The sequence below is a fragment of the Cherax quadricarinatus genome, chromosome 69 (assembly GCF_038502225.1).
Source record: "Cherax quadricarinatus isolate ZL_2023a chromosome 69, ASM3850222v1, whole genome shotgun sequence".
In the NCBI taxonomy this organism is placed as follows: domain Eukaryota; kingdom Metazoa; phylum Arthropoda; class Malacostraca; order Decapoda; family Parastacidae; genus Cherax; species Cherax quadricarinatus.
Window position 1 is genome coordinate 527,248 of NC_091360.1, and position 26,143 is coordinate 553,390.

Below are 26,143 nucleotides of genomic sequence, written 5' to 3' on the forward strand. Positions count from 1 at the left end.
TTGAGTTATATATATGATATGGCTTCAATTTTAATCTTAGATTCCCTATTAATTTTTTTACTTTCATATATATGTATTGTGAAATTCTCATGTTATGTATTGATTTCTTTACCCTTGTAGGTTTAGCACTTCTTTTTGATTATAATAATAATAATGTATTGATTTCTTAATCAATGGGTTAATTTTTATTTAAAATTGAAAATTTATGCATTTAACTTTATTTGATTTATCTAACAGTAGAGTATAAAAAAAGTTTTTTGCAAAACTTACAGGATGCAAGTGCAATAATTACAAAACACTTTAACATGGAAAAATAGAAATAAGGCCACAACAAAAGTAAATAGTTTTTAATTTACAACAATAGGATTACTAACATATACAGATAAAATAGTGTACAGTGATTCATTTTATACAAAACTTACATAGTTCAACAATGACAATTAAAAAAATATTCAGCAGGTGCTTCCTCATACATCATAGTAGAACAAAGAGCCAACTTGATAATTATAGTACAGTATTTATGAACAAAATATGGTGAATAGTTCTTTTATTATCAATTAAAAGAATCATACCCAAGAAAGTGACACATTGTCAATCACAACATTCACACTTGTCATAATTCACACAATTTCCTGGTTGGAATTAACTTCAGCCTGTTAAAAAAGTTTAACATTTATCATCTATGACTTGTTTATAACTATCATACAGCATATAGGATGTAAATAACTGCTGTGACTTAATATGTTAAATCATACAGGCTCTAGAATGTTTGTACAATAATACTGGTCTTTCCTACAATTATTCATATAACTAATACAGTAGTGTAATAATTCACATCTTGACACAGTAAAGTTTTACATCTCTGGTGATGTTTCACAAGTGTTCCTGGTAGTTGTCTTACACCAGTTTTAATGATGTCCTCAAGTCAAAGATTCCAATTCATCTCAAATATTAAAATACATTCAAACTTTCCATTACATTTTATGTATATACAGTTCACCCCTCAAAGGAGGTTCCTGGATGCTGGAGGGGACTTTTGATCCAAGGAAGGAAACGTGTCCTGATTGCCTCCTATTCTTCAGACACTATATGACCCTTATGAGTCATATAGGGCATGAATTGCAAATAATAATAATTAATTGCATATATAATTCCAGTCTTCTAGTATAGATACAGTTATCTTAATCTAAGAAAAACTGAACTCTGTGTTTTTAAGTATCACATGGTGCACACCATACATGGTGCACATCATACACTTGGTACACACCATACATGGTACACACCATACATGGTACACACCATACATGGTACACAATCGCCTTGTTACATTTGACAAAGATGTAAAAATGTAGTACATAAAAGACAAACATAACAGATTATTTTATGAGTGTGCGATCAATACAAGTAATGATGTACGTAACACAAGTAATGATGTACACAACACACACAATCACTAAACTTATACACCAATAATAATATGCACCAGCATCAAGGATGTTCTTTCATGCTGGTGATGGGTTCTTGATCCAAGAAATTGGAGCTGCCCTTCCCTTTACTGCATTGAACCTGAAAGTCTCCCATTCCCCAAATGCTGTATGACCCCTATGGGTTTAGTGTTCCTCCATTCATGAATGTAATAATACACACTAATATAAACTGGCCGTATCCCACCAAGGCAGGGTGGCCCAAAAAGAAAAATGAAAGTTTCTCTTTTTAAATTTAGTAATTTATACAGGAGAAGGGGTTACTAGGCCTTTGCTCCCGGCATTTTAGTCGCCTCTTACAACACATATGGCTTACGGAGGAAGAATTCTGTTCCACTTCCCCATGGAGATAAGAGGAAATAAACAAGAACAAAACAAGAACAAGAACTAGAAAGAAAATAGAAGAAAACCCAGAGGGGTGTGTGTATATATATGCTTGTACATGTATGTGTAGTGTGACCTAAGTGTAAGTAGAAGAAGCAAGACGTACCTGAAATCTTGCATGTTTAAGAGACAGAAAAAAGACACCAGCAATCCTACCATCATGTAGAACAATTACAGGATTCCATTTTACACTCACTTGGCAGGATGGTAGTACCTCCCTGGGCGGTTGCTGTCTACCAACCTACTACCTACAAAATGCTTCAATATATATACACTAATTTTGTCTTTGCTGTAAACAGAAAATTCTGATTAATTTGGGGAGTGAAATAATGCAATAACTGATGCTGAGAAAATAAACTAAAACCTACTGTGAAACATATTAGTGATAAATGTACAAAACTATAAACATGTTTTAGGCTTTTTTAGCAGTGGGAGACACTGGTGTAGGAACTTTATTGGGAAAGGTTGTAGTACCTGGGGTAAATAACAATGAGTAACTTTTAAATGAATTATGGTTCAAAGATTTGGTAATGGGCTATACATATTTCAAGAAGACAAGGATAAATAAATATAATGTATGGGGTTATGATGGCATGCAGAGTAAGAGCAAGTGGTCTGCTAGACTAGTGTCTGCTGGTAGATAACAGGTGTAGTAGTAGTGTTGTGCATTATGTTAAGAACAACTACTAGTATGTCTGAGCTCTTCAAGAAGGTACAAGTGGGCCTTGCAATACAACTCTTTGCTTTACAGCACTTTCCTAATACAGCGGTTTTCAATTATACCCATTCTTCATTTATTCAGACTTTCTACAATAAATATATTCACCACTCGCTATAAGGACAAAATATTTAAGGTAATGTGCATACTGTACATGCATTTTTTAGGCCTAGCTCTATTGCTCACTTAATATATGATAGCATAAACATGTTATCAGGCTTTTATATGCATTTGAAAGTGGAAAAAAAAAAAAAGGCTGCTTCACTTCACAGCAGTAGCCCAGAGCCTAACCTGCTGTATAAGCAGGGCCCACCTATACTACTACTACTAATAATAATAATGTAATAATAGTAATAATAGCATATATTATACACAAATAACCCGTACATAGAAGAGAGGAGCTAACGACGATGTTTCAGTCCGACTTGGACCATTTACAAAGTCACACTGTACTCTCTTCTGTGTGCAGGTTATTTGTGTATTGTTCCAGTCACGGTATTGTGCCTTTTTTTGTTATTTACCGTATATTATCATTATTAGTGGTAGCTAATGCAAGAGGAAGGTAGAGTTTAACGCTTACACTCTCCAGACCCCAAAATTAATATCGCTAAGTCCACAGTTTAAAAAAAAAATCTGAAATGGTAGACAATCTTTTCCTAAATGTTGTGACACTAAAGCGCTGTATAGCCCTTGTGGCTTAGCACTTCTTTTTGGTTATAATAATAATAATGTGATGCTAAAAGTAAGAAATTTGATTGAAAACTTACAAAATTACACAGTCTGGCACAATTTATGCATTGGCAACTTTGCCCAATTTGAGTCCTATTTTAATCCAGTTCCATTGCTCCTTTCAACCAAATTCTTAGCAATTTCACTAGTGTTCCTTCCATTCCATCGACTTGCCACAAGAAACTGCTCATTCAACTATTAGAACATAAAAGTTATTTTCACTTAAAAATCAGAGTCCAAAATAATGTAGAGAGTCCATGCAGTAAAAGAATATTTCCTCTGTTCATTAATCATGTCCACAGGTCTCTCCTATATTACACTTGCCTTCCATTTTGAATTCATAATCACAAAAAAAATCAAAGATTTACTCTAATTCTTGGGTAACATAACCAGGAATGATTGGTTATGGTTTATGGTATCTCAATAATTGAGTCAGACTTATTAAAAACTCAAAATGGAATTGAGGGGGTGTAGGGAGGCCTCGGGAAAACCAGCAAAAATTTAACATTTGTTACTCTGAGTCCAATTTCAAACTACATCCAACCAAAATCATCTCTCTTTCAGTAGTATATCTTCCATTCTTTCAACTGATACCAAGAAACAGCCAATAAAACCATTAGGACCTACAAAACACCTCAAGGTCACTATTTTAAACCAAACAAAGTCCAAATTTTGCTTTTCTCATCATGCACTGCCTAGTGCATGATTCTTTTTTATTCTCTGCACAAACCCAGGAGAGATGAGAAATGAGGAAGTAGAACTGTGTTAAGGAGAATGAGGCTTGCTTGTGAAAGGCACAGCTTGACTTTGTAAAAATTATAAAAGGAAGGCAGAATAGAGGGGGATGACACGAGTGATGTGCAAAGCAAAAGCAAATGAAAATCATCAATTTGAATGTGGCTGTATAGCCCTTGTGGCTTAGCGCTTCTTTTTGATTATAATAATAATAATTTGAATGTGGATATATGGCTGTAAGGCAACAAATGATGATAGACATTTATAGGAAGTAGCAAAACACAAATAATAGACTCTCTGCTTTTTAAAAAGTTTCAAAAAGTTAGAGAGTGATTTAAGATAATATATTACCCATATATTACACAGTACAATATCCTAACATTCCTTAAGGCTTTAGATCTAGTAAAAAAATTTTTTTCTGAAAGATTTGCTTTAAATTTTTTCCTCCCATTACTTCTAGTAGGTTTAGTGTTTACTTATGATTGTAATAATACTTATGATTGTAATAATAATAATTCCTATTACTTCATATGGTAAAACTGGATGATTTAGTTTCATTATACACTGTACTAAATGGTATATAAAACCTGGAAACTTTATAATAAGTAGGACACTGGCAGTGTGTACCAAGATGCAATTTTCCCAGAGGCAAGACAACCACTACATTGTAATTCAATAACTAACTTTATACACACCATGCAAAATTTATTAAAAAGGCCTTTGACAAAACAGTGCTATATGACTCATTCGGGTACAGTACTTTCTTATGAACATATGAAAAACAGCCTGACAATCAAGAGTAAAAATAACACTAATAAATACATGTATACCATTAACACTTTTTCTGACTAAGAAATTGCCAAAACCTTTCAACATACCAACAGCAAGTACACCAGCTTCATGATCAACACACCAACAGCAAGTACACCAGTTTCATGATCAACACACCAACAACAAGTACACCAGCTTCATGATCAACACACCAACAACAAGTACACCAGCTTCATGATCAACACACCAACAAGTACACCAGCTGCATGATCAACACACCAACAACAAGTACACCAGCTTCATGATCAACACACCAACAACAAGTACACCAGCTTCATGATCAACACACCAACAGCAAGTACACCAGCTTCATGATCAACACACCAACAACAAGTACACCAGCTTCATGATCAACACACCAACAACAAGTACACCAGCTTCATGATCAACACACCAACAACAAGTACACCAGCTTCATGATCAACACACCAACAACAAGTACACCAGTTTCATGATCAACACACCAACAACAAGTACACCAGCTTCATGATCAACACACCAACAACAAGTACACCAGTTTCATGATCAACACACCAACAGCAAGTACACCAGCTTCATGATCAACACACCAACAAGTACACCAGTTTCATGATGAACGCACCAACAACAAGTACACCAGCTTCATGATCAACACACCAACAGCAAGTACACCAGTTTCATGATCAACACACCAACAGCAAGTACACCAGTTTCATGATCAACACACCAACAACAAGTACACCAGTTTCATGATCAACACACCAACAACAAGTACACCAGCTTCATGATCAACACACCAACAACAAGTACACCAGTTTCATGATCAACACACCAACAACAAGTACACCAGTTTCATGATCAACACACCAACAGCAAGTACACCAGCTTCATGATCAACACACCAACAGCAAGTACACCAGCTTCATGATCAACACTATCAAGCTCATGGCTTTCTTGTAAGGATGACCTAACACTTATACAATTCATGTGATTTCATTATATCTACAACATTTATGTTCACATGGAAACCCAACTAGTACCATGATGAGGACTGTTGTTACACTGACAGTCCTCATCTTAATAGATTGTCCAGTCAATCAGCTGGCTTACAGGACTTCTGTTTATGCTGCCCTATCACACACTAATTGAAATTCTTCCTGAAAGTCCCACCTTTGGTGCAAACTCATTTTCTGACATTTTAATGGAAATTAAGCAGTAATCCTCATTTTCAATAACTCCTACTCTCACACACTCCTACCCCTCACTCTCTCCTAACCTTTGTACATTCCTACCCTTACACATCTCTACCTGCAGTGTTATATAACCCATACAGATTTAGAACTTAAACTGATTACATTATTATTACAGCATTTATACAATAGTGGTATCTCTTGCTAACTACAGGATTTATACAGTAGTGTATCTTGCTAACTACTGTACAGCATTTATACAGTAGTGGTATCTCTTGCTATTACAGCCTTTATGTAGCAGTGGTCTCTCCTAACTACAGCATTTATATAGTAGTGGTGTCTCCTGACTGCAACATTTATAAAGTAGGGGTGCTCTACTCCACTACAGCATTTGTACAATAGTGGTTTATCCCACTACAATATTTCATATAACAGAGGTATTTCATGATGACTTCAACATCAGTAGCAGTGCTAAATCCCACTACAGTATTAACTTATACAGTAGTGGTACTCCCTGATTTATGCAATTATCAAAGGATATAAAAAATAAACAGTAAGAAAAAAAATATATATCTTGTTCATATTATGAATAAATCCTACTAACAGAAGATTTAATTAGGTTATTTGTAATCCATCACTTGTCACTACTTTTGTATTTTATGAGACTGTAATGTCTTTACACAAAATAAATGCAAAAATTGTAGTATACCAGTGTGTATTCTTGTAATACCTTACTTTTTAACTGTATATAGAAATAGTGAAAGTCCCCATAAAATAAATTACTAGCAAAACCTGTTTTATTATCATATTGAGTGTTGTTCTAGTGGTTGAAGTGAGGACTTTACTGCCAGAGTTTGTTGAATTACACCAATATTTGTACTACCTGTTGAGGCTTCCTCCACACAGCCTGACTTTGTTTCATTATCATCATCATCTTCACTTGATGCTTCTTCCTTCTCCTCGAGTGACTGTGACTTAGACAACCTCTCACTTTCACTGATCTTTGAGCAACATGTTGGTGTCATCCTCACACCCTGCACCACATGGAGTGAGAGACAAAGCAATGTGTTAAATACTTCCACAATAATTCCATCTATTACTTGGTCAAATTATTATTGGAAACCACTAAACCCACAGGGGTCATACAGCACCTGGAAAATGAGAGGCAAACAAGAGTCAATCCAAGAAAGGGGAGAAAATATCCATTACCTTGGAACAGGAGCCCCTTATCAGCATCTATTTTGAGAGGTATAATTGGTACAAATTACATGCAATAAACACTGGCTAGTATGCAGTATTCATAGCTAACAAATTATCTAGTATATATTTATTAATTTACATACTGGTTTATATTTGACATTCATAATCAGCAGTGGGAACATTTTTTTTTACAGTCATTTCCCAACAAGGTAAGGTGACTCAAAGATTGAAACACATTCACCATAACTCATTCAGTAGCTATCTTGCCAGTTCAGACACCACAATTCAGATGACCCTTTGAACCACAACATCCTCACCCATCCCTCAGTGTAGACATCATACTTCATACTTCCCACTTCCCATACTCAAGTCTAATTGAAACATGTATTGTGTGTATCCATAGGGAACAAAACCCATGACAAACATTCTTGAGGAGGAATGAAGTCTATGTGATCAGTCCAGTGATCTTGATTGATGGACTGATCACATCGACTGTAGGCTGAGGGACTGATTACCTCAAACTCCTTGTGATCTTCAACCATTCTACTGTGTATTAGACTGAGGAAGCCACCGGTTGGCAACACGTTTCCACAATAAAGATACCCAAGCATTGCATAAATGTTTAATTCATCAACCCATCAATTCTCTGAACCAATTATCTACATAAAATTAATACTTGCTTACTGTTCAATACATGCTGATATCTAAGTGGTTGCTGAACATTTTACATATATTTCATGCAATGCCAAGTCTCTCTGCAGCTGGCAGCATATCCTAATTTCCACACAGACACTGAGACCAGTAAGCACTATCTGGATGCAAGTGATGTGAAGGAAAATAATGCCAAATACAGGTTCTTTGCAGTGGCACAGTACTGCAAATATCACATCATGTTATAGGAGTATGTATATATGAAAGTTAATGTTAACACCAAGAAACAATCAAATATTACTACTAAGTTGGAAAAAAAACAAGCAATGGGCCCTCCACTACAGAACCATAACAAGCAATGGAGCCTCCACTACAGCACCATAACAAGCAATGGACCCTCCACTACAGTACCATAACAAGCAATGGACCCTCCACTACAGTATCATAACAAGCAATGGACCCTCCACTACAGGACCATAACAAGCAATGGACCCTCCACTACAGTACCATAACAAACAATGGACCCTCCACTACAGTACCATAACAAGCAATGGACCCTCCACTACAGAACCATAAGCAATGGACCCTCCACTACAGTACCATAACAAGCAATGGACCCTCCACTACAGTACCATAACAAGCAATGGACCCTCCACTACAGAACCATAACAAGCAATGGACCCTCCACTACAGTACCATAACAAGCAATGGACCCTCCACTACAGAACCATAACAAGCAATGGACCCTCCCCTACAGTATCATAACAAGCAATGGACCCTCCACTACAGTATCATAACAAGCAATGGACCCTCCACTAAAGGACCATAACAAGCAATGGACCCTCCACTACAGTACCATAACAAGCAATGGACCCTCCACTACAGTACCATAACAAGCAATGGACCCTCCACTACAGCACCATAACAAGCAATGGACCCTCCCCTACAGTATCATAAGCAATGGACCCTCCACTACAGGACCATAACAAGCAATGGACCCTCCACTATAGTACCATAACAAGCAATGAACCCTCCACTACAGTGCCATAACAAGCAATGGACCCTCCACTACAGTATCATAAGCAATGGACCCTCCACTACAGTACCATAACATGCAATGGACCCTCCACTACAGTACCATAACCAATGGACCCTCCACTACAGTACCACAACAAGCAATGGACTCTCCACTAAAGTACCATAACAAGCAATGTACACTCCACTACAGTACCATAACAAGCAATAGACCCTCCACTACAGTACCATAACAAGCAATGAACCCTCCACTACAGTACCATAATAAGCAATGGACCCTCTACTACAGTACCATAACAAGCTACCATTAATTAGAAAATAAAGAACCGATACAATTATCAGTTGTGTCTAATCCCTTACACTACAATCAATATTTCCATGTTACACTGAATATACTTGGAGTATACGTGGAGAGGGTTTTGGGGAACAATGCCCCCGCGGCCCAGTCTGTGACCAGGCTTCTATACTGTGCGTGTTTGTGGTGAGAATTCTAAAGGGACCCTATAACCCATGTATATCCCATGTGTCACAAATAAATATGTCTCGGGAGTTAGGAAGTATATGTACACAGCATATTAAGCCTGTGTCTACTATATATAATTCCCAACTTAATGAATAGGAACAGATGCATTAAATTTCATCATGACAGTACAGTATTATCCATATCTAAGTGAAAACTTTTTCAAAACAATAGCTACAACATATTGGTTTCCAGTTTTTAAGAAAACTGTTTCCAAGGGTGACCAAAATTAGTAAAACACCTGTCATTACTCATTCCCTCAGATGTCTTTCCAAAGGTCAACAGATATTCCAATATCACTAACCTACCAAACTGCAATATCCCTAATCTTCCTTCTGAGTGCAAGCACTGCAATTTTCCATTCATAATGAAGTCCAGTTAATCAATTTTCCCTCACTCCCTTCATAAATATTACTTTATTCCAATGTGTCAAATCTCAAAAACCTCTCGTCTTCATTCACTCCAGTCTCAGAAAATTACATGACTGCTCAAGCTAATACCTGTCAAGTTTTCCTTCACACACTCCCTCCAGGCTTTCCTGGAATGTACCCTATACCTCCTCGTAACCTTTCCCAGAACTAAACTTCTTCTTGGTCAACATATTCTTGTTCAAGGAGCAACCCTCCTCCACTCCCTGAATCATATCTAGATAAAAAATCTAGGCAACGAAAGATTGGATATCACACTGGAAGGAGGAAGTGAATGTATTTAGATAACTGGATGTGGACATGCCAGCAAATGGGTCTGTTTGGTGAACCATATAATAGATGAGGAGAGGGAGGGAAGGTAGGTGATGTGTTTATCATTTGTGACAAAAAAATGTTTATCTATGAAGGCTAAAAGGAGAATGCACTAGAGTACAGTAGAATCAACACTTTTATATTAGTGTGACTCTTGTGCTTTAAATGTTGTAGCAAGGAGGAGGGTGGAGGCAGCGGAGATGTCACATCAGAGAGCAATGTGTGGTGTGGATATTATGAAGAGCATTTGGAGTGTGAAGTTACCAAAAGTATTATTCAGAGGGCTGAAGAGGGGAAGGGGTTAAGGTAGTTCGGGCATTTAGAGAGAATGGAGAACAACAGGATAAGTAAGAGGGTACTATATATCCCCTTATATATATCTGGGGTGGAAGTTCAGGGGTCCTCCCAGGAGGGGTTGGAGGGCTTGTGTGAGTGTGTTAAACTGAAATGGGTGAAGAGTAACAGATCTTATGGTTTGACTTGCTGTTGGAGCAAGAGCAAGATAATATTTATGAAGGGATTTGGGGAAAACCGGCAGGCTGGACTTCTGTCCTGTAGATGAGAGTGCTTGCGTTCTGAAGGAGGGGTGAGGATGTTACAGTTCAGAGAGTTATGTAAACTGAGGTCAGCAAATTTCTGGCAAGTGACTGAATGAATCATGATGAGCGTACTATATCCTCTTTATATGGGTCACCCTACCTTAGTCACAGTTGACCAGTGTTAAAAAAAAATTGATTTTATTAAGAGGGAGTACTAAATCCATTGTGGAGGGGGAGACAACCAAGTTCAATTATTATTATTATTTTTTTTTTTTCAACAAGTCGGCCGTCTCCCACCGAGGCAGGGTGACCCAAAAAGAAAGAAAATCCCCAAAAAGAAAATACTTTCATCATTCAACACTTTCACCTCTCTCACACATAATCACTGTTTTTGCAGAGTTGCCCAGAATACAACAGTTTAGAAGTACAGTGGACCCCCAGTTAACGAACTTTTTTCATTCAAGTAGTATGTTCAGGTGCCAGTACTGACCGAATTTTTTCCCATAAGGAATATTGTGAAGTAGATTAGTCCATTTCAGACCCCTAAACATACACGTACAAACGCACTTACATAAATACACTTACATAATTGGTCGCATTTGGAGGTGATCGTTAAGCGGGGGTCCACTGTATATACAGTGGACCCCCGCATAACGATGGCATCGCATAGCGATTTTTCCGCATAACGATTACTTTTATCGCAAAATTTTTGCCCCGCATACCGATTAAAAACCCGCATACCGATTTTCGTCCGAGACGCGTCCAATGTGCCCTCACATGTGCCGGCCGTCCCATTGTTTACCAGCCAGCCTCCGCGGTAACATCCAAGCATACACTCGGAATATTTCGTATTATTACAGTGTTTTCGGTGCTGTTTGTGGAAAATAAGTGACCATGGGCCCCAAGAAAGCTTCTAGTGCCAACCCTGTGGTAAAAAGGGTGGGAATTAGTATGGAAATTAAGAAAGATTTTGAAGGGTTTGGGGCTAACCCTGAGAAGCCTATGCCAGTTGTGGAATCCATTGTGCCTACTTCAAAGATTAAGGAAATGTGTGCAGAGTGGGTTGAACTGCAAACCTTTATAGATGAAAATCACCCTGACACAGCTGTTGCAAGCCGTGCTTGTGACTATTTCAATGACAATGTTATGGCCCATTTTAGGAAAGTCTTGAAGGAACGGGAGGTACAGAGCTCTATGGACAGATTTGTTGTGCGACAGAGGTCCAGTGACTCTCAAGCTGGTCCTAGTGGCATTAAAAGAAGAAGGGAAGTAACCCCAGAAAAGGACTTGCTACCTCAAGTCCTAATGGAAGGGGATTCCCCTTCTAAACAGTAAGAAGATAATGCTCTCCCCTCCTCCCATCCCATCAATCATCACCAGATCTTCAATAAAAGTAAGTGTCATGTAATTGTGCATGCCTTTTTCAGTTTGTGTGTATTAAAATTAACATTTCATGTGGTAAAAAAAATTTTTTTTCATACTTTTGGGCGTCTTGCACGGATTAATTTTATTTCCATTATTTCTTATGGGGAAAATTGATTCGCATAACGATTATTTCGCATAACGATGAGCCCTCTTGCACGGATTAAAATCGTTAACCGGGGGTCCACTGTACATATAAAAATACACAATACATGTATATCCCTCCAAACTGCCAATATCCCAGACCCCTCCTTTAGAGTGCAGGCATTGTACTTCCCATTTCCAGGACTCAAGTCCGGTTATATAAAATAACTGGTTTCCCTGAATCCCTTCACTAAATATTACTCTGCTCACACTCCAACAGCTCGTCAGGTCCCAAATACCATTCCTACCTACTTTCAGTATCTCAAATCTTAATTCCATCTACCCAAAATACATTTCCAAGTTTCAACCCACCCATTACCTTTCCACTCTCCTCTGGTTCTTGCCTCCTCCTAACAAATAGTATTTCTCCCAGCCTCATGCATAAAATCACTATCTCCTTTCATCATCCACATTAACAGTGCCTTGAAATATTCTTTACATTCATTTATCTGATACCTCTACCTCCCCATCTAATGCTTTACTATTTTCATTCTTATCTGTCAAGTGCATTTATTGCTCAGGCTTTCTCTACAGTATTCCCAATATGTCCTTGAGTTTGTATTGATACAGTCACTGGATGGCAAAACATTACAAAGATATCCAGATGTTGCACATGGGTCTAATTCTTCATCTTGTTGGTACTGTATACCATTCATGTACAATTTCTCATTATCTCTTATTCTGAGAAAAATTTGCAGATATCTCATGCTCTCATATGTACCATCTTTCTCTCTAGTCTTGTAACCTTTCTTTCTCTCTCTGCTGTATATATTCTGCCACTAGAACTCAAAGCTGGATTGGAGTCCTGGAGGTGGTAGGTATAGATCCTACACTCTGAGGGACAGGTAGGGATATTATAGTTCTGAGGGCCACTTGAATTATGACATTGTGTACTTCTGGTAAGACAGTGTGAGTAATGGTGAAGGCTTCCTTTTTTTCAGTTACCCTACCTAGATACGAGATGGCTGATGTCATGAAAAAAATCATGCTTTTTTTTTCTCCCTTATCACCCTTATTTATCTCATCATTCTGCCAGCCATTTTCATTACTTCTGCTTCCACCCACCTATAATCACAAACCTCTGCTGCACACTCCAACACTGCATTCTTAAATCCACACCATATATCATTACCATCTTTCACTCTTGTCCATCCTTCTCCCAAGTCACTTGTAACTCTGACTCCCTTCTTTAGCTCATTCACTTTAATTTTTCTTTCACACAATGACACTATTCTCGTGTGTCACTCTCCTATTACTCCAGCTTCCACTAAAGAATGCCGATATATCAGTCACTCCTTTAAAAACATGTGGTGCCTTTCATCCATCAATGTATGCCTAGTGCAGCAGGCTGCTCTGCTTTTGCACTTTTTCATACCTCATAGTTATTTAATCTCTTCTACAATATTTACTGCCTATTGCCAAACTACTTTTCACATAAAATTCAACTGAAGGTTCTTTATCCCTGGCACTCCAGTTTCCTACTATGTCTTCTACAAGTGTGTCTCCCACTTGAGAATTACAGTTTGCTAAAACACCTCTTATTCTCAGATGAGTACAACCCATATTCTACAGCTGGGTATCTTTATTATTGAAATATTTTGCCTACATGGTAGACTTCTTCAATCAAAAACATGTTTCTAACTCGTCTATCTGTTGATATTGTCCAGGAAACTTGACAAGTATCTTTAACAGGTGCCAGATCAAGCAGGCTGTGAAAATATGGAGCAGTGGGTCACCAGCAGCAACCGCCTGGTTGACCAGGCAAGCACCAGATGAGCCTGACCCATGGCCGGTCTCCAGGAGTACTAAAACTCTGGGAACTCATCAAAGGTATATCAAAGATATACATCTAACTCTTGCTTATATCAAAGATATACATCTAACTCTTGCTCTCTCTTCTCTCACCTCCAGTGACCTAAGTCACTTATTTATATTCCACTCCTAACATCCCACTTGTACTCTCAACACAATTCTTGAATTTCAACATTTGCAACAGATCTTTTCTTACTGAAGTTTGCTCATTGAAAATTACCACTAATTTTTTTTTTACGTCTTGTTTCCTCAGATACACTTAAGCTAATCCCATTAACTCCTCATTCAAACTCTCCCACCTCTTTTAATCTGGAAAGAACATCCAAATCATTTACTGAATAGCACTAACAATCAGATCTTTCTTAACATTTACGCTACATCAACTCAAATTCAAAATATTCTCCTGTTATCTTTTAGTACAGTAATTACACGTATAATAGAAGTCTATGAAAATTAATATTTTTTTTTTTAACATGTTGGCTATTTCCCACCGAGGCAGGATGACCCAAAGAGAAAGAAAAATCTTTCATCATTCAACACTTTCACCATCACTCATACATAATCACTGTCTTTGCAGAGGAGCTTAGATACGACAGCTTAGACAATTTTTATTATCCCTCCAAACTGCCAACATCCCAAAATCCCTCCTTTAAAGTGCAGGCATTGTACTTCCCATTTTCTGGGCTCAAGTCTGGCTAACCAGTTTCCCTGAATCCCCTCACAAAATATTACACTCCAACAGCTAAACCCACAGGGGTCATATGCAAAACAACTAACTCTCATATACAATTTTAGTCTGCAATAGTGACTTTTAAAATTTCAAATAAAAGCTTTCAAAAAGGAGATAAATATGAATAATTAATATTATTATTTAAACTTCAGTAACAAATTAGAAAATGCCATCCTAATAATAATAAATGACTCATTTACATAATATGTGACCATCAAATAGAAAACTACTGTAGTGTATTAATGATCAAATATTAAAATTTTAGGTCTGGCTAGTGAATTTGTTTTGGGATGCTGTAATAATAATAACATAATAATAATAATAATCTTTATTGCAAGGGTCTATAAAAGATATTGAACATCATTTTGCAATTTGCAATGTTTACAAAAAAACAGAATGTAAGAGTGGGAATAAATTACATCTCAAATATCAATTCCACTGATAATTACCAATAACATTATTTGTTTCAAAGTGACTATTTCTTGGACATCTTTTCTGTGCTTAATTACGATAATATTTACTTACTTTAAATAATTAAGAAGAACAACTGTACTGAACATACTATATATATTAAATATCAGTTTCAAAGATCATGACTATGATAGGAAATAGTGTTTTCTTTAATACATTTTTTACTGACTAGTGATAATGTCCTCACCTCACCAGCAGAAACAGTTCTTTGTCGATTTGCACCAGCACCACTGTATGGAAGATTGTCTGTACTTTGTGATCGGGAGCCTGGCTGAAGTGGTTCAGACTTGTGAGTGTCAGTCCGTGCTCCCTCTGCTCGCTCGGACCGTCTGGCTGGACCATGTGGGTTACCATACATGACAGACAACTCTGGGCCACCTCCATATGTTTCGTGGAAGAAGTCCCACATCTCTTCAGAGATTTGGGCATAATCTGACCCTGGTTTGAGCATAGGCTGGCCAGTTTTACTTGTACATATCGAAGAATTATCAATGGGGCCTGGTGGTTCTTGCTCACGTCCTCGCACAAAGCTCTCCCACGTTCGGAACCACCTCATGGATATTGCTACAATGTTGGGGTGTTCTTCCTCTTGGAACATCTTTTTCAGCTTGAAGAACATCTCCAGCTCACTATTCTGACGATGCGAGAGAGCATCGAGCTCTGCCCGACAAGTAACACACTCATACAGTCTTGTACAGGCGGGACCACCACCAAACACCTGGTGCAAGTATTCCCAAACACCTTGACTGAGAAGCATCACCAACTCTCCCACATAACTTGCCTAGAAAGGAAACAATTAAAATATTAAATTATCATAATTGATTAAACCACACACAAATTACTAACTTATTGCATTAAACACAGCTAAGTGGAAAGTGACAAATATTGTGGTAATGCTGCAGTGCTAAGACCCATGAGGGTCTAGAATGTAATATGATTATAAAATCATTTCAAGAAATAAATACAGGAATCTTTAAAAATTCATGAATTCTAAATTCTTCACCATCAATGATTCTCAAGTTTTTCTTAAGGATATTCACAAACACCCTAGGTAGTAGGTTGGTAGACAGCAACCGCCCAGGGAGGTACTACCGTCCTGCCGTGAGTGTAAAACGAAGCCTGTAATTGTTTTACATGATGGTAGGATTGTTGGTGTCTTTTGTCTGTCTCATAAACATGCAAGATTTCAGGTATGTCTTGCTACTTCTACTTGCATTTAGGTCACACTACACATACATGTACAAGCATATATATACACACACACACCCCTCTGGGTTTTCTTCTATTTTCTTTCTAGTTCTTGTTCTTGTTTATTTCCTCTTACCTCCATGGGGAAGTGGAACAGAATTCTTCCTCCGTAAGCCATGCGTGTTGTAAGAGGCGACTAAAATGCCGGGAGCAAGGGGCTAGTAACCCCTTCTCCTGTATATATTACTAAATTTAAAAAGAGAAACTTTAGTTTTTTCTTTTGAGCCACCCTGCCTCGGTGGGATACGGCTGGTATGTTGAAAGAAGAAAGAAAATCATTTCAAGAAATAAATACAGGAATCTTTAAAAATTCATGAATTCCAAATTCTTCACCATCAATGATTCTCAAGTTTTTCTTAAGGATATTCACAAACACCCTAGGTAGTAGGTTGGTAGACAGCAACCGCCCAGGGAGGTACTACCGTCCTGCCGTGAGTGTAAAACGAAAGCCTGTAATTGTTTTACATGATGGTAGGATTGCTGGTGTCCATTTTTCTGTCTCGTAAACATGCAAGATTTCAGGTACGTCTCGTTACCTCTTCTTACACTTAGGTCATGCTACACATACATGTACAAGCATATATATATGTACACACCCCTCTGGGTTTTCTTCTATTTTCTTACTAGTTCTTGTTCTTGTTTATTTCCTGTTCTCTCCGTATCCCACCCTGCCTTGGTGAGATACGGCCGGTGTGCTGAAAGAAAGAAAGAATGAATTCACAAGCACTGAAACACACATGCACACACACAAACACACACACACACATATACACATTTCATACCTTTTGTGGTTGTACCCCTCCATGTGGGCATAAGAAGTCATAGTTATCAATGGGTCCAGGTTCAGAGAAAGTGTTAAACTTATTGACCCACTGTTTAGATATGTAGAAATGCATGAGTGAAGGTTCCCGTGAAGACACCTGTGGAGAGATGAGATACTATCAAGATTTGAATCAAACCATTATCATTCAATTCCAGCCTTTCAGGCTTTTATGGAAAAAGGCTGATAAAATGAAAAAAAAAAAAAAAAGACTCAGCAGGTCTTTAAAGTTGATAAATGGAGTTGTAATAAAAGAAATAGGATAAATTAACTAGAAAAAAAAGGGGTAAATAAGTCACAATACCATAACTGAAACAATTCATAAATAACCCATAAATTGTTAACAAAAACTACATTTTGGTTAACCCTGGACCACTAACAAGCCACCAGTAACTTGGTAACGATCCAGTTTTCATTTTCAAGTCATAGTAAGTGAGATCCAGTAGCACAGCCAGGATTTCATTCTGGGGAAAATTTCAATCTGGCAAAGGGGGCTTAAAAACTATAAGATGTTGAAAAAATCAAAGAAGTTATCTTTAAAAACTTAAGATTTTTCAGTATGTATATGATATTTCTAATCTACTGTGCTTTTTCAGTCACTGGTCAATATCATAGTGAAAATTAAAGATTAACCGAAATAAAATAAAGAGTACTTGCCTCTGGTGGGCTATTTTTTTGTTTCAACATGCTGGCCATCTCCCAACTAGGCAGGGTGACTCAAAAAAAGAAAGAAACACTTTCACCATCACTCATATAATCACTGTCTTTGCAGAGGCATGCAGACATGACAGTTCAAATGTGACTCCAAACAGCCAATATCCCAAACCCCTCCTTTAAAATGCAGGCATTGTACTTCCCACCTCCAGGACTCAAGTCAGGCTAACTGGTTTCCCTGAATCCCTTCACAAAATATTACCCTGCTGATACTCCAACAGCTCATCAAGTCCCAAAAACCATTTGTTTCCACTCCTATCTATTGCACTCACACATGCCTGCTATGTCCACACCCCAAAACCTCTTTTACCCACTCCTTCCAACCTTTCCTAGGATGACCCCTACCCCTCCTTCCCTCCACTACAGATTTATACACCCTCCAAGTCATCCTCTTTTGGTGGGCTATATCCCCATGTATTTTATTAATGTGAAGCGCTGAACCATTTGTGTTACTCCTGACTCACAAAATCAAAACACGATAGCAAACAAACCAGGGAATGGGCGGGGCTTGAACCCATGGCCAGTGAGTTCTAAAATTCACATGCCAGTGTGTTAACCACTCGACCAACTGGTTCTAATAAGAATCCTCCAACTAGGTATATTTCTTATGTTATTGTTTGAAAGTAGTGATGGAGGTCTGGCCCTCACCTGATTAACTGCAAGTGAACACATTTTACTTGCTGATCACATAAGCCATGGGCAAGCTGGCTGTTAGTCACATGAACTGAACCTGAAACAGGTAGCCAAGCTCCTGTAATTATTAATGCTTTTGCTGATCATACACATACAATTTTTAATCAGCTGTTTCTTACCAAGGTGCTATAACCTAAAGTAAAAATCTTACACATTTACTTTCTACCTGTCTTCCCAGAATGGCATTGATGTTATCGTCCCCTGCTGACCCATTAAAACCCAAGTTTTCCAACACTTTCAGAGGGAAGTTTCCAAAACTCAAGTCTGGCTAGCTGGTTTTCCAGAGTCCTGACAAATACATTAATTACCATGCTCACATACTAACAACATTTAAAATCCTACAGACTATTCACTTGATCTCTACTGTTGCATGTCTCAGCACTCATTTCTCAACTTTTCCTTCACACTAATACTCCAACTTTTCCTTACACCTCGTACATGTCTGTCTATCCACCCCAGATTTATGCTCCCAGTTTCCCAACAAATCATGCTTCATTATTTATACATGATGCAATAAGATCACAGTAAAATGGTGATATTGCAATATGCAAGACAACCACTGAGAAAAAATAGTGAAATTCCGAATGCTTTTGTGATTTCTCACAATATCAAGGACCTGTAAAAATAATAAAACAGCATAAGACTTATAAGGCTGAGATATCACCTCACACGTGACATTACACTGGTCCCATTACGATGCAGGTGGGATGGTCGAGGACTTGTCTAACATGGCTTAAATTCTTCCCAAATTTTATTAATTATAAATGAATCTAATTTGTTCTAGGTAGTAGGTTGGTAGACAGCAACCGCCTAGGGAGGTACTACCGTCCTGCCAAGTGAATGTAAAACGAAAGCTTGTAATTGTTTTATATGATAGTAGGATTGCTGGTGTCCATTTTTGTCTCATAAACATGCAAGGTTTCAGGTACGTCTTGCTACTTCTACTTACACTTAGGTCACACTACACATACATGTACAAGCATATATATACACACCCCTCTGGGTTTTCTTCTATTTTCTTACTAGTTCTTGTTCTTGTTTATTTCCTCTTACCTCCATGGGGAAGTGGAACAGAATTCTTCCTCCAAAAGCCATGCGTGTTGTAAGAGGCGACTAAAATGCCAGGAGCAAGGGGGCTAGTAACCCCTTCTCCTGTATATATTACTAAATGTAAAAGGAGAAGCTTTCGTTTTTCCTTTTGGGCCACCTCGCCTCGGTGGGATACGGCCGGTGTGTTGAAAGAAAGAAAGAATCTAATTTGTATAACCCTAAACCAATAGTCTTATTAAAATCAAAACTACTTTTTATGAAGCTTGATCAAACCACTGGTAATAGATCTGAATTAAATTAACAAAAATATATTAGCAAGGTATACCTGCATAAGTTCAACTGTCCTCTGGCGTCGTGATGTCATCTCTGTACTTGTCTTTTTGTAGAATAAAACATATGCTTCACACTTGGTCACAGTTTCTGGGGAGACTTCAGTAACATACTGGTCATCAAACTCATACCAGCGATGATTGCTCCAGTTCTGACAATAAGAGGTGTAATGGCCACCTCCTGCAGTACCATGGTGACATATGATAGCATACAGATCATATGTTACAACCTCAGAGCCACAATCTGAAGTATAATATAAAAATGACTAAAAAACTAAAGATAAATAAATTTGTGGTTATGTTTGAGGAAAATGATAACAATGTCATAGTCTACCATGAAAGGAAAATGGAACATGCATTTATTTTATGTACACATTCACTGGAGTGATGGGGATTTGCAACTGCAGTCTAAGGTTAGCATCTCACTGCCTTGATCCACTGCAACACAGACTGGTAATCCTAGACTATAGGTTAGAATCCCAGTCACTCTAGTGATTATGAATTTTCAACATATACTCACCTTTATGCAGGAATTGTGTAAGATCTAAGCCATGAAGTGGGAATGACACATACTGGCTAATTTTTGAACTGAACATCGTTTCATGCCGGAACCTCTTAAGGTGGATAATAAGCACCTCGGGTAATTGTAAAACTTTTGAAAATTTAACTCCATTGCGTAGTTTACCACACTTCTCACAGGAATACATGTTGTCTCCTTTAAGTTCATCAGCACTGAAGAAGGCTGCAAGACAATGATGGAGGGAAACAGCTGGACCCCAAAGCCATGACCGCAGCCACACCCAGATCCACCACATCCATCTGACAGCAAGGTTAAACATATAACCAAAAGAACAATACTATGACTGGAACAATAAACAAATAACTCATACATAGGAGAAAGAAACTTATGATGTATTGGTCTGATTTGATCTATAAACTAGTCATATATTACTTAATGGTCCAAGTCGGACTGAAACCCGGTCATAAGTTTCTTTCTCGTATGTGTGGGTAATTTGTGTACTGAGCCAAAGTTTCTGTGAGGGCAATATAGGTTAAATTTAAGAATGTTTAGACTACCTCCCATAAATTTGCAGAGAAGAATTCAGATGAATGAAAATTTATCCTTTGTGAATGAAATAAACAATTCATAATTATGCTAATTTGAGCTACACTAACCTTTAATAACCATTCATGTGCTCTGAACATATTTTTTTTTCAACACACTAGCCATTTCCCTCCAAGGCAGGGTGACCTGAATAATGATGTTTTCTTTTCACCACATCAACTCTCTCTCTCTCTCTCTCTCTCTCACCAAAGTATGGCAACCTAAAGACAATAACACATTCACCAGATCACTTGCTCTTGCTTATCCTAGAGGAATACACACATTATCCACTGAAATATCTTTACTTAACTACAAAACTCAAGTCCAGTTAAATGATTTCCCTGAATCCTTTTATGAATGTATAAACACCATTATTTGGTAATTTACAACAAGAATTAGAGTACTGTAAAAATGATTTGGCCAAAAGAAAAAAAGATGAAGTAAACGTAAAGTAAAGCAGTAGAGATTAGTTGATGGCTCAGTGCAAATCTGGTATGTACTAGTCTGTCTGCTTTCAACTAATACAGCAGCCTATCTCAACTAATGTACAAAATGTGAGAACTAACCCATCTGTGGTTGCATCACATGAGGCCTTGGCCAGGTGAAGGCTACTGGTGTTGGTTCCACCCACTTGTTGCAACTGTGTAACAGAGGAGTGCTGCAGAATGCTAAGTTGGTCACTGCTGGGGATAGGTAGACTTAGGTCCTGGAATGTTTCCTTTCTGGAGGATATTGTATTACAGGTCAAGCACTGAACTGAGCTGACAATGGTTCCATCAAAGATATCAGAGATGACGCTGCGGTATGAAGGAGGTTTTCTTCTTCGGCTGGGATTGTTCGCAGTACTTGATGATGCTTTGCCTGGGCAAGGTGATGTTGTAGCTGCCAACAGAAAATAAGTGAATTTAAGATTCTTCACAATAACGTGCTTAGGATTGCCAGCCAGTTTGGAAATATCTAGTAAAGAAATTTGATGTGATTAAACTTAACTTCGCTTTATTTTTTTTTTTTCAACAAGTCGACTGTCTCCCACCGAGGCAGGGTGACCCAAAAAGAAAAAAATTCCCAAAAAGAAAATACTGTACTTTCATCATCATTCAACACTATCGCCTCACTCACACATAATCACTGTCTCTGCAGAGGCACCCAAATACAACAGTTTAGAAGCATATATAAAGATATATAACATATCCCTCCAAACTGCCAATATCCCAAACCCCTCCTTTAAAGTGCAGGAATTGTACTTCCCATTTCCAGCACTTAAGTCCAGCTATATAAAAATAACCGGTTTCCCTGAATCCCTTCACTAAATATTATCCTGCTCACACTCCAACAGCTTGTCAGGTCCCAAAAACCATTTGTCTCCATTCACTCCTATCTAACACGCTCACACATGCTTACCTGGAGTTTGCCTGAAGAGGGTTTTGGGGGTCAATGGCCCCATTCCTCGGTCTGAGACCAGGCCTCATGGGGGATCAGGGTCTGATCAACCAGGCTGTTACTACTGGCTGTACGCAAGCTGACATACGAACCACAGCCCGGTTGGTCAGGTACTGACTTTAGGTGCCTTTCCAGTGCCTTCTTAAAGACAGCCAGGGGTCTACTGGTAATCCCCCCTTATGTAGGCTGGGAGGCAGTTGAACAGTCTTGGACCCCAGACACTTACTATGTTGTCTCTCAATGTACTCGTTTCACCCCTGCTTTTCACTGGGGGAATGTTGCATCTCCTGCCGGGTCTTTTGCTTTCATAGGGAGTGATTTTTGTGTGCAGGTTTGATACCAATTCCTCCAGGACCTTCCAAGTGTATATTATCGTGTATCTCTCTTGCCTGCATTCCAGGGAATACAGATCAAGGACCTTCAACCATTCCCAGTAATTTAGGTGCCTTATCGTGCTTATATGTGCTTGCTGGAAGTCCAAGCCCCTTGCCCACAAAACCTCCTTTACCCTCTCCCTCCAACCTTTTCAAGGATGACCCCTACCACATCTTCCTTCCCCTACAGATTTATATGCTCTCCAAGTCAGTCTACTTTGATCCATCCTCTATAAATGACCAAATCACTTCAACAATCCCTCTTCAGCCCTCTGATTAATACTTTTAGTAACTCGACACCACCTCCTAATTTCCACACTCCAAATTCTCTGCATAATATTTACACTACACATTGCCCTTAGACAGGACATCTTCACTGCCTCCAGCCGCTTCCTCGCTGCAGCATTTGCTACCCAAACTTCACACCCATATAAGAGTGTTGATACCACTATACTTTCATACATTCCCTTCTTTGCCTCCATGGATAACATTTTTTGTCTCCACAGATACTTCACTGCACCACTCACCATTTTTCCTTCATCAATTCTATGGTTAACCTCATCCTTCACAAACCCATCTGCTGACAAGTCAACTCCCAAATATCTGAAAACATTCAATTCTTCCATACTCCCTCTCTCCAATGTGATATCCAATTTTTCTTTATCTAAATCATTTGATATCCTCATCACCTTACTCTTATCTATGTTCACTCTCAACTTTCTAGCTTGTTTTAATTTTACATCTGCAAGTCAGGTCTGTAATATTAAAAAATGAGAAGCAAGATACACTGTACAATATATTCCTCAAAGAAAAATGAAAATAAATAACATGAACCTGAGCTTAAGTGTAACTACAGCATATTTATTTTCATAAAACACTAATATTTCCTTTAAAATTTGGAATTTTAATTTAATATTAACTATTTTGAACTATGAATAACATTTCCTTGAGAAAATTTCATGTCTAAATAACTGCAATATCAATAGAAAACAAACCATGGAACAGGTGGGGACTGAACCCATGGAGAACGAGCCCTAAAACTCCAAGGTTCAATCCCCACCCATTCCATTGTTTGTTTGCAATCATGTTATTATGATTTTGTGAGTCAACAGACAACAACTGTACAGACCTCTGAAGGATGATGTGATTGATGCTATAGATGGCTTACTAGAGCCAAGACCACTAGTGAAGGAGGAATGAACTTGAGGAGAAGCAGAAGAAGATATGCCACCAGCTGAGTCTGAGTCAAGAAGAGTGGTGTCTGACACAGCATCCGAGAATTCACTGGTCTCGTGATCAGCCAAAAGAAGACTCCTGTTAAAGGAGAGATAAGAACATCACAATGCTTGTATCACAATAAGTATATTATACATAAACTCTTTCTTACTTCCCAGTCTCAAAAACTTTCGGTTTTATTAATTCTTTTAACTTATCAGCCTTTCTCCCCCAAAAAAGAAGAAACACCATTCATCATCTTGCCAGAAGTGTGCTGACATTACAGTTCGGAGGGTCTTCCAAACTAATATTCTCACCCTTCCAATAGAGTACAGAACAGGTTTTCCTGAATCCCTTCATAAATGTTACCTTGCCCACACTCCAACAGCACATCAACCATATGCCTTCACTCACTCTGATTTAACATGCTCATACAAGCCTGTTGAATGTCAATGCCCCTAGCACTTAAAAACCTCCTCTACTCACTCCCTCCCTCAGCCTCTAATGATAATTTTAATCAGAGTCTACAACACTGTACTCTAGTACACATATTGCCCACACATAGGAGAGGAGGAGGAGCTTACGATGGCGTTTTGGTCTGACTTGGACCGTTTACAAAGTCACACTGACAGAAGAGAGCGAGAAAGTCAGTTTATATAGGCGAGTGGGAAAAAGGACAGGAACAAGAGAGGAAGTAGTGGTTGTGGTAGGTAAGTAGTGGAGGTAATAGTAGAAGAAATAGTGGTAGTGGAAAGTAGGGAGAGTAGTTTAGTGGCAAAAGAAAGAAAAAAGGGGAAGTGAAGGGAGGCAAAATTATAGGCAGAAGCAATAGAAGAGGAATGGTGAGAAGAAGACTAGTAGAAGTATTGTGCCTTTTTGTTCTTTTTGTTCTCCAGTATTTTTCTTAACTTATTTCCCCCCAAAAATTTAGACAAAAAATGTTAAAATAAGACAAATTCAAATTCAAATTTTCATTTCTTTTCGTGGTACAAAAATAATGTAGTTTACATTTAAAAAAAACATTAGTAGGCACAAAAGGAAGTCACTAGTATACAAAACATTTCAGTTGAACTAATAAATATTATGTTAGGGTTATGACAGCAGAGAATACTATAATGCTATCCTAAGAATAAGATTACAGAAAAAATAAATGGGGACGCAAAAGCAAGAAGACAAATAACGCAAAGTATTACCGATTGACGCCTGCAATTGCTTTACATGATGGTAGGATTGCTGGTGTCTTTTTTTTTTCTGTCTCATAAACATGCAAGATTTCGGGTACGTCTTACTACTTCTACTTACACTTAGGTCACACTACACACGCATGCTCAAGCATATTATATATATACACATCCCTCTGGGTTTTCTTCTATTTTCTTACTAGTTCTTGTTTGTTTATTTCCTCTTATTTCCATGGGGAAGTGGAACAGAATTCTTCCTCCGTAAGCCATGTGTGTCGTAAGAGGTGACTAAAATGCCGGGAGCAAGGGGCTGGTAACCCCTTCTCTTGTATACATTACTAAATGTAAAAGGAGAAACCTTCGTTTTTCCTTCTGGGACACCCCACCTAGGTGGGATATAGCCGGTGTGTAGAAAGAAAGATTACCGATTGCTGCTTCTTAGTGTCATTCCACTTTCTACGTCCACCCCCACATGCTGACGCTTCTTTCTCTTGCTGGGATGGTGATCTGAGGACCCTGAAGACTGCTCTGATACCCCTGAATCGCAAGTCTCATATTCAGCTTCAGACTGAGATTCCTCGTGCTCTGAGAGGCTGCCTGATGATATATCTTCCTCGTCTGCAAATGGATTCAGGAATTAACAATATTAATTTGAAAAAC

General features: G+C 38.2%; 1 protein-coding gene across 9 annotated transcripts in view; it reads right to left on the minus strand.

Annotated features, from left to right (window-relative positions):
• Positions 1–272: 272 nt before the first annotated feature.
• Usp20-33 (Ubiquitin specific protease 20/33) overlaps positions 273–26,143 on the minus strand; it is a 38,839-nt gene continuing 12,968 nt past the window's right edge. For 5 of the 9 annotated variants that reach the window (XM_053795769.2, XM_053795767.2, XM_053795770.2 and 2 more), the window contains exons 7-14: positions 25,909–26,101; positions 24,217–24,401; positions 21,840–22,155; positions 20,689–20,987; positions 20,165–20,412; positions 17,345–17,482; positions 15,502–16,095; positions 274–7,084 (exon numbers count right to left, since the gene is read on the minus strand). In XM_053795769.2, the coding sequence (XP_053651744.2) occupies positions 6,854–7,084; positions 15,502–16,095; positions 17,345–17,482; positions 20,165–20,412; positions 20,689–20,987; positions 21,840–22,155; positions 24,217–24,401; positions 25,909–26,101 (2,204 nt within the window). In that variant the 3' untranslated portion in view covers positions 274–6,853. Of the gene's footprint in view, positions 7,085–15,501; positions 16,096–17,344; positions 17,483–20,164; positions 20,413–20,688; positions 20,988–21,839; positions 22,156–24,216; positions 24,402–25,908; positions 26,102–26,143 lie in introns of all 9 variants that reach the window. The other 4 variants (XM_053795773.2, XM_053795771.2, XM_053795772.2 and 1 more) reach the window with 1 other exon arrangement.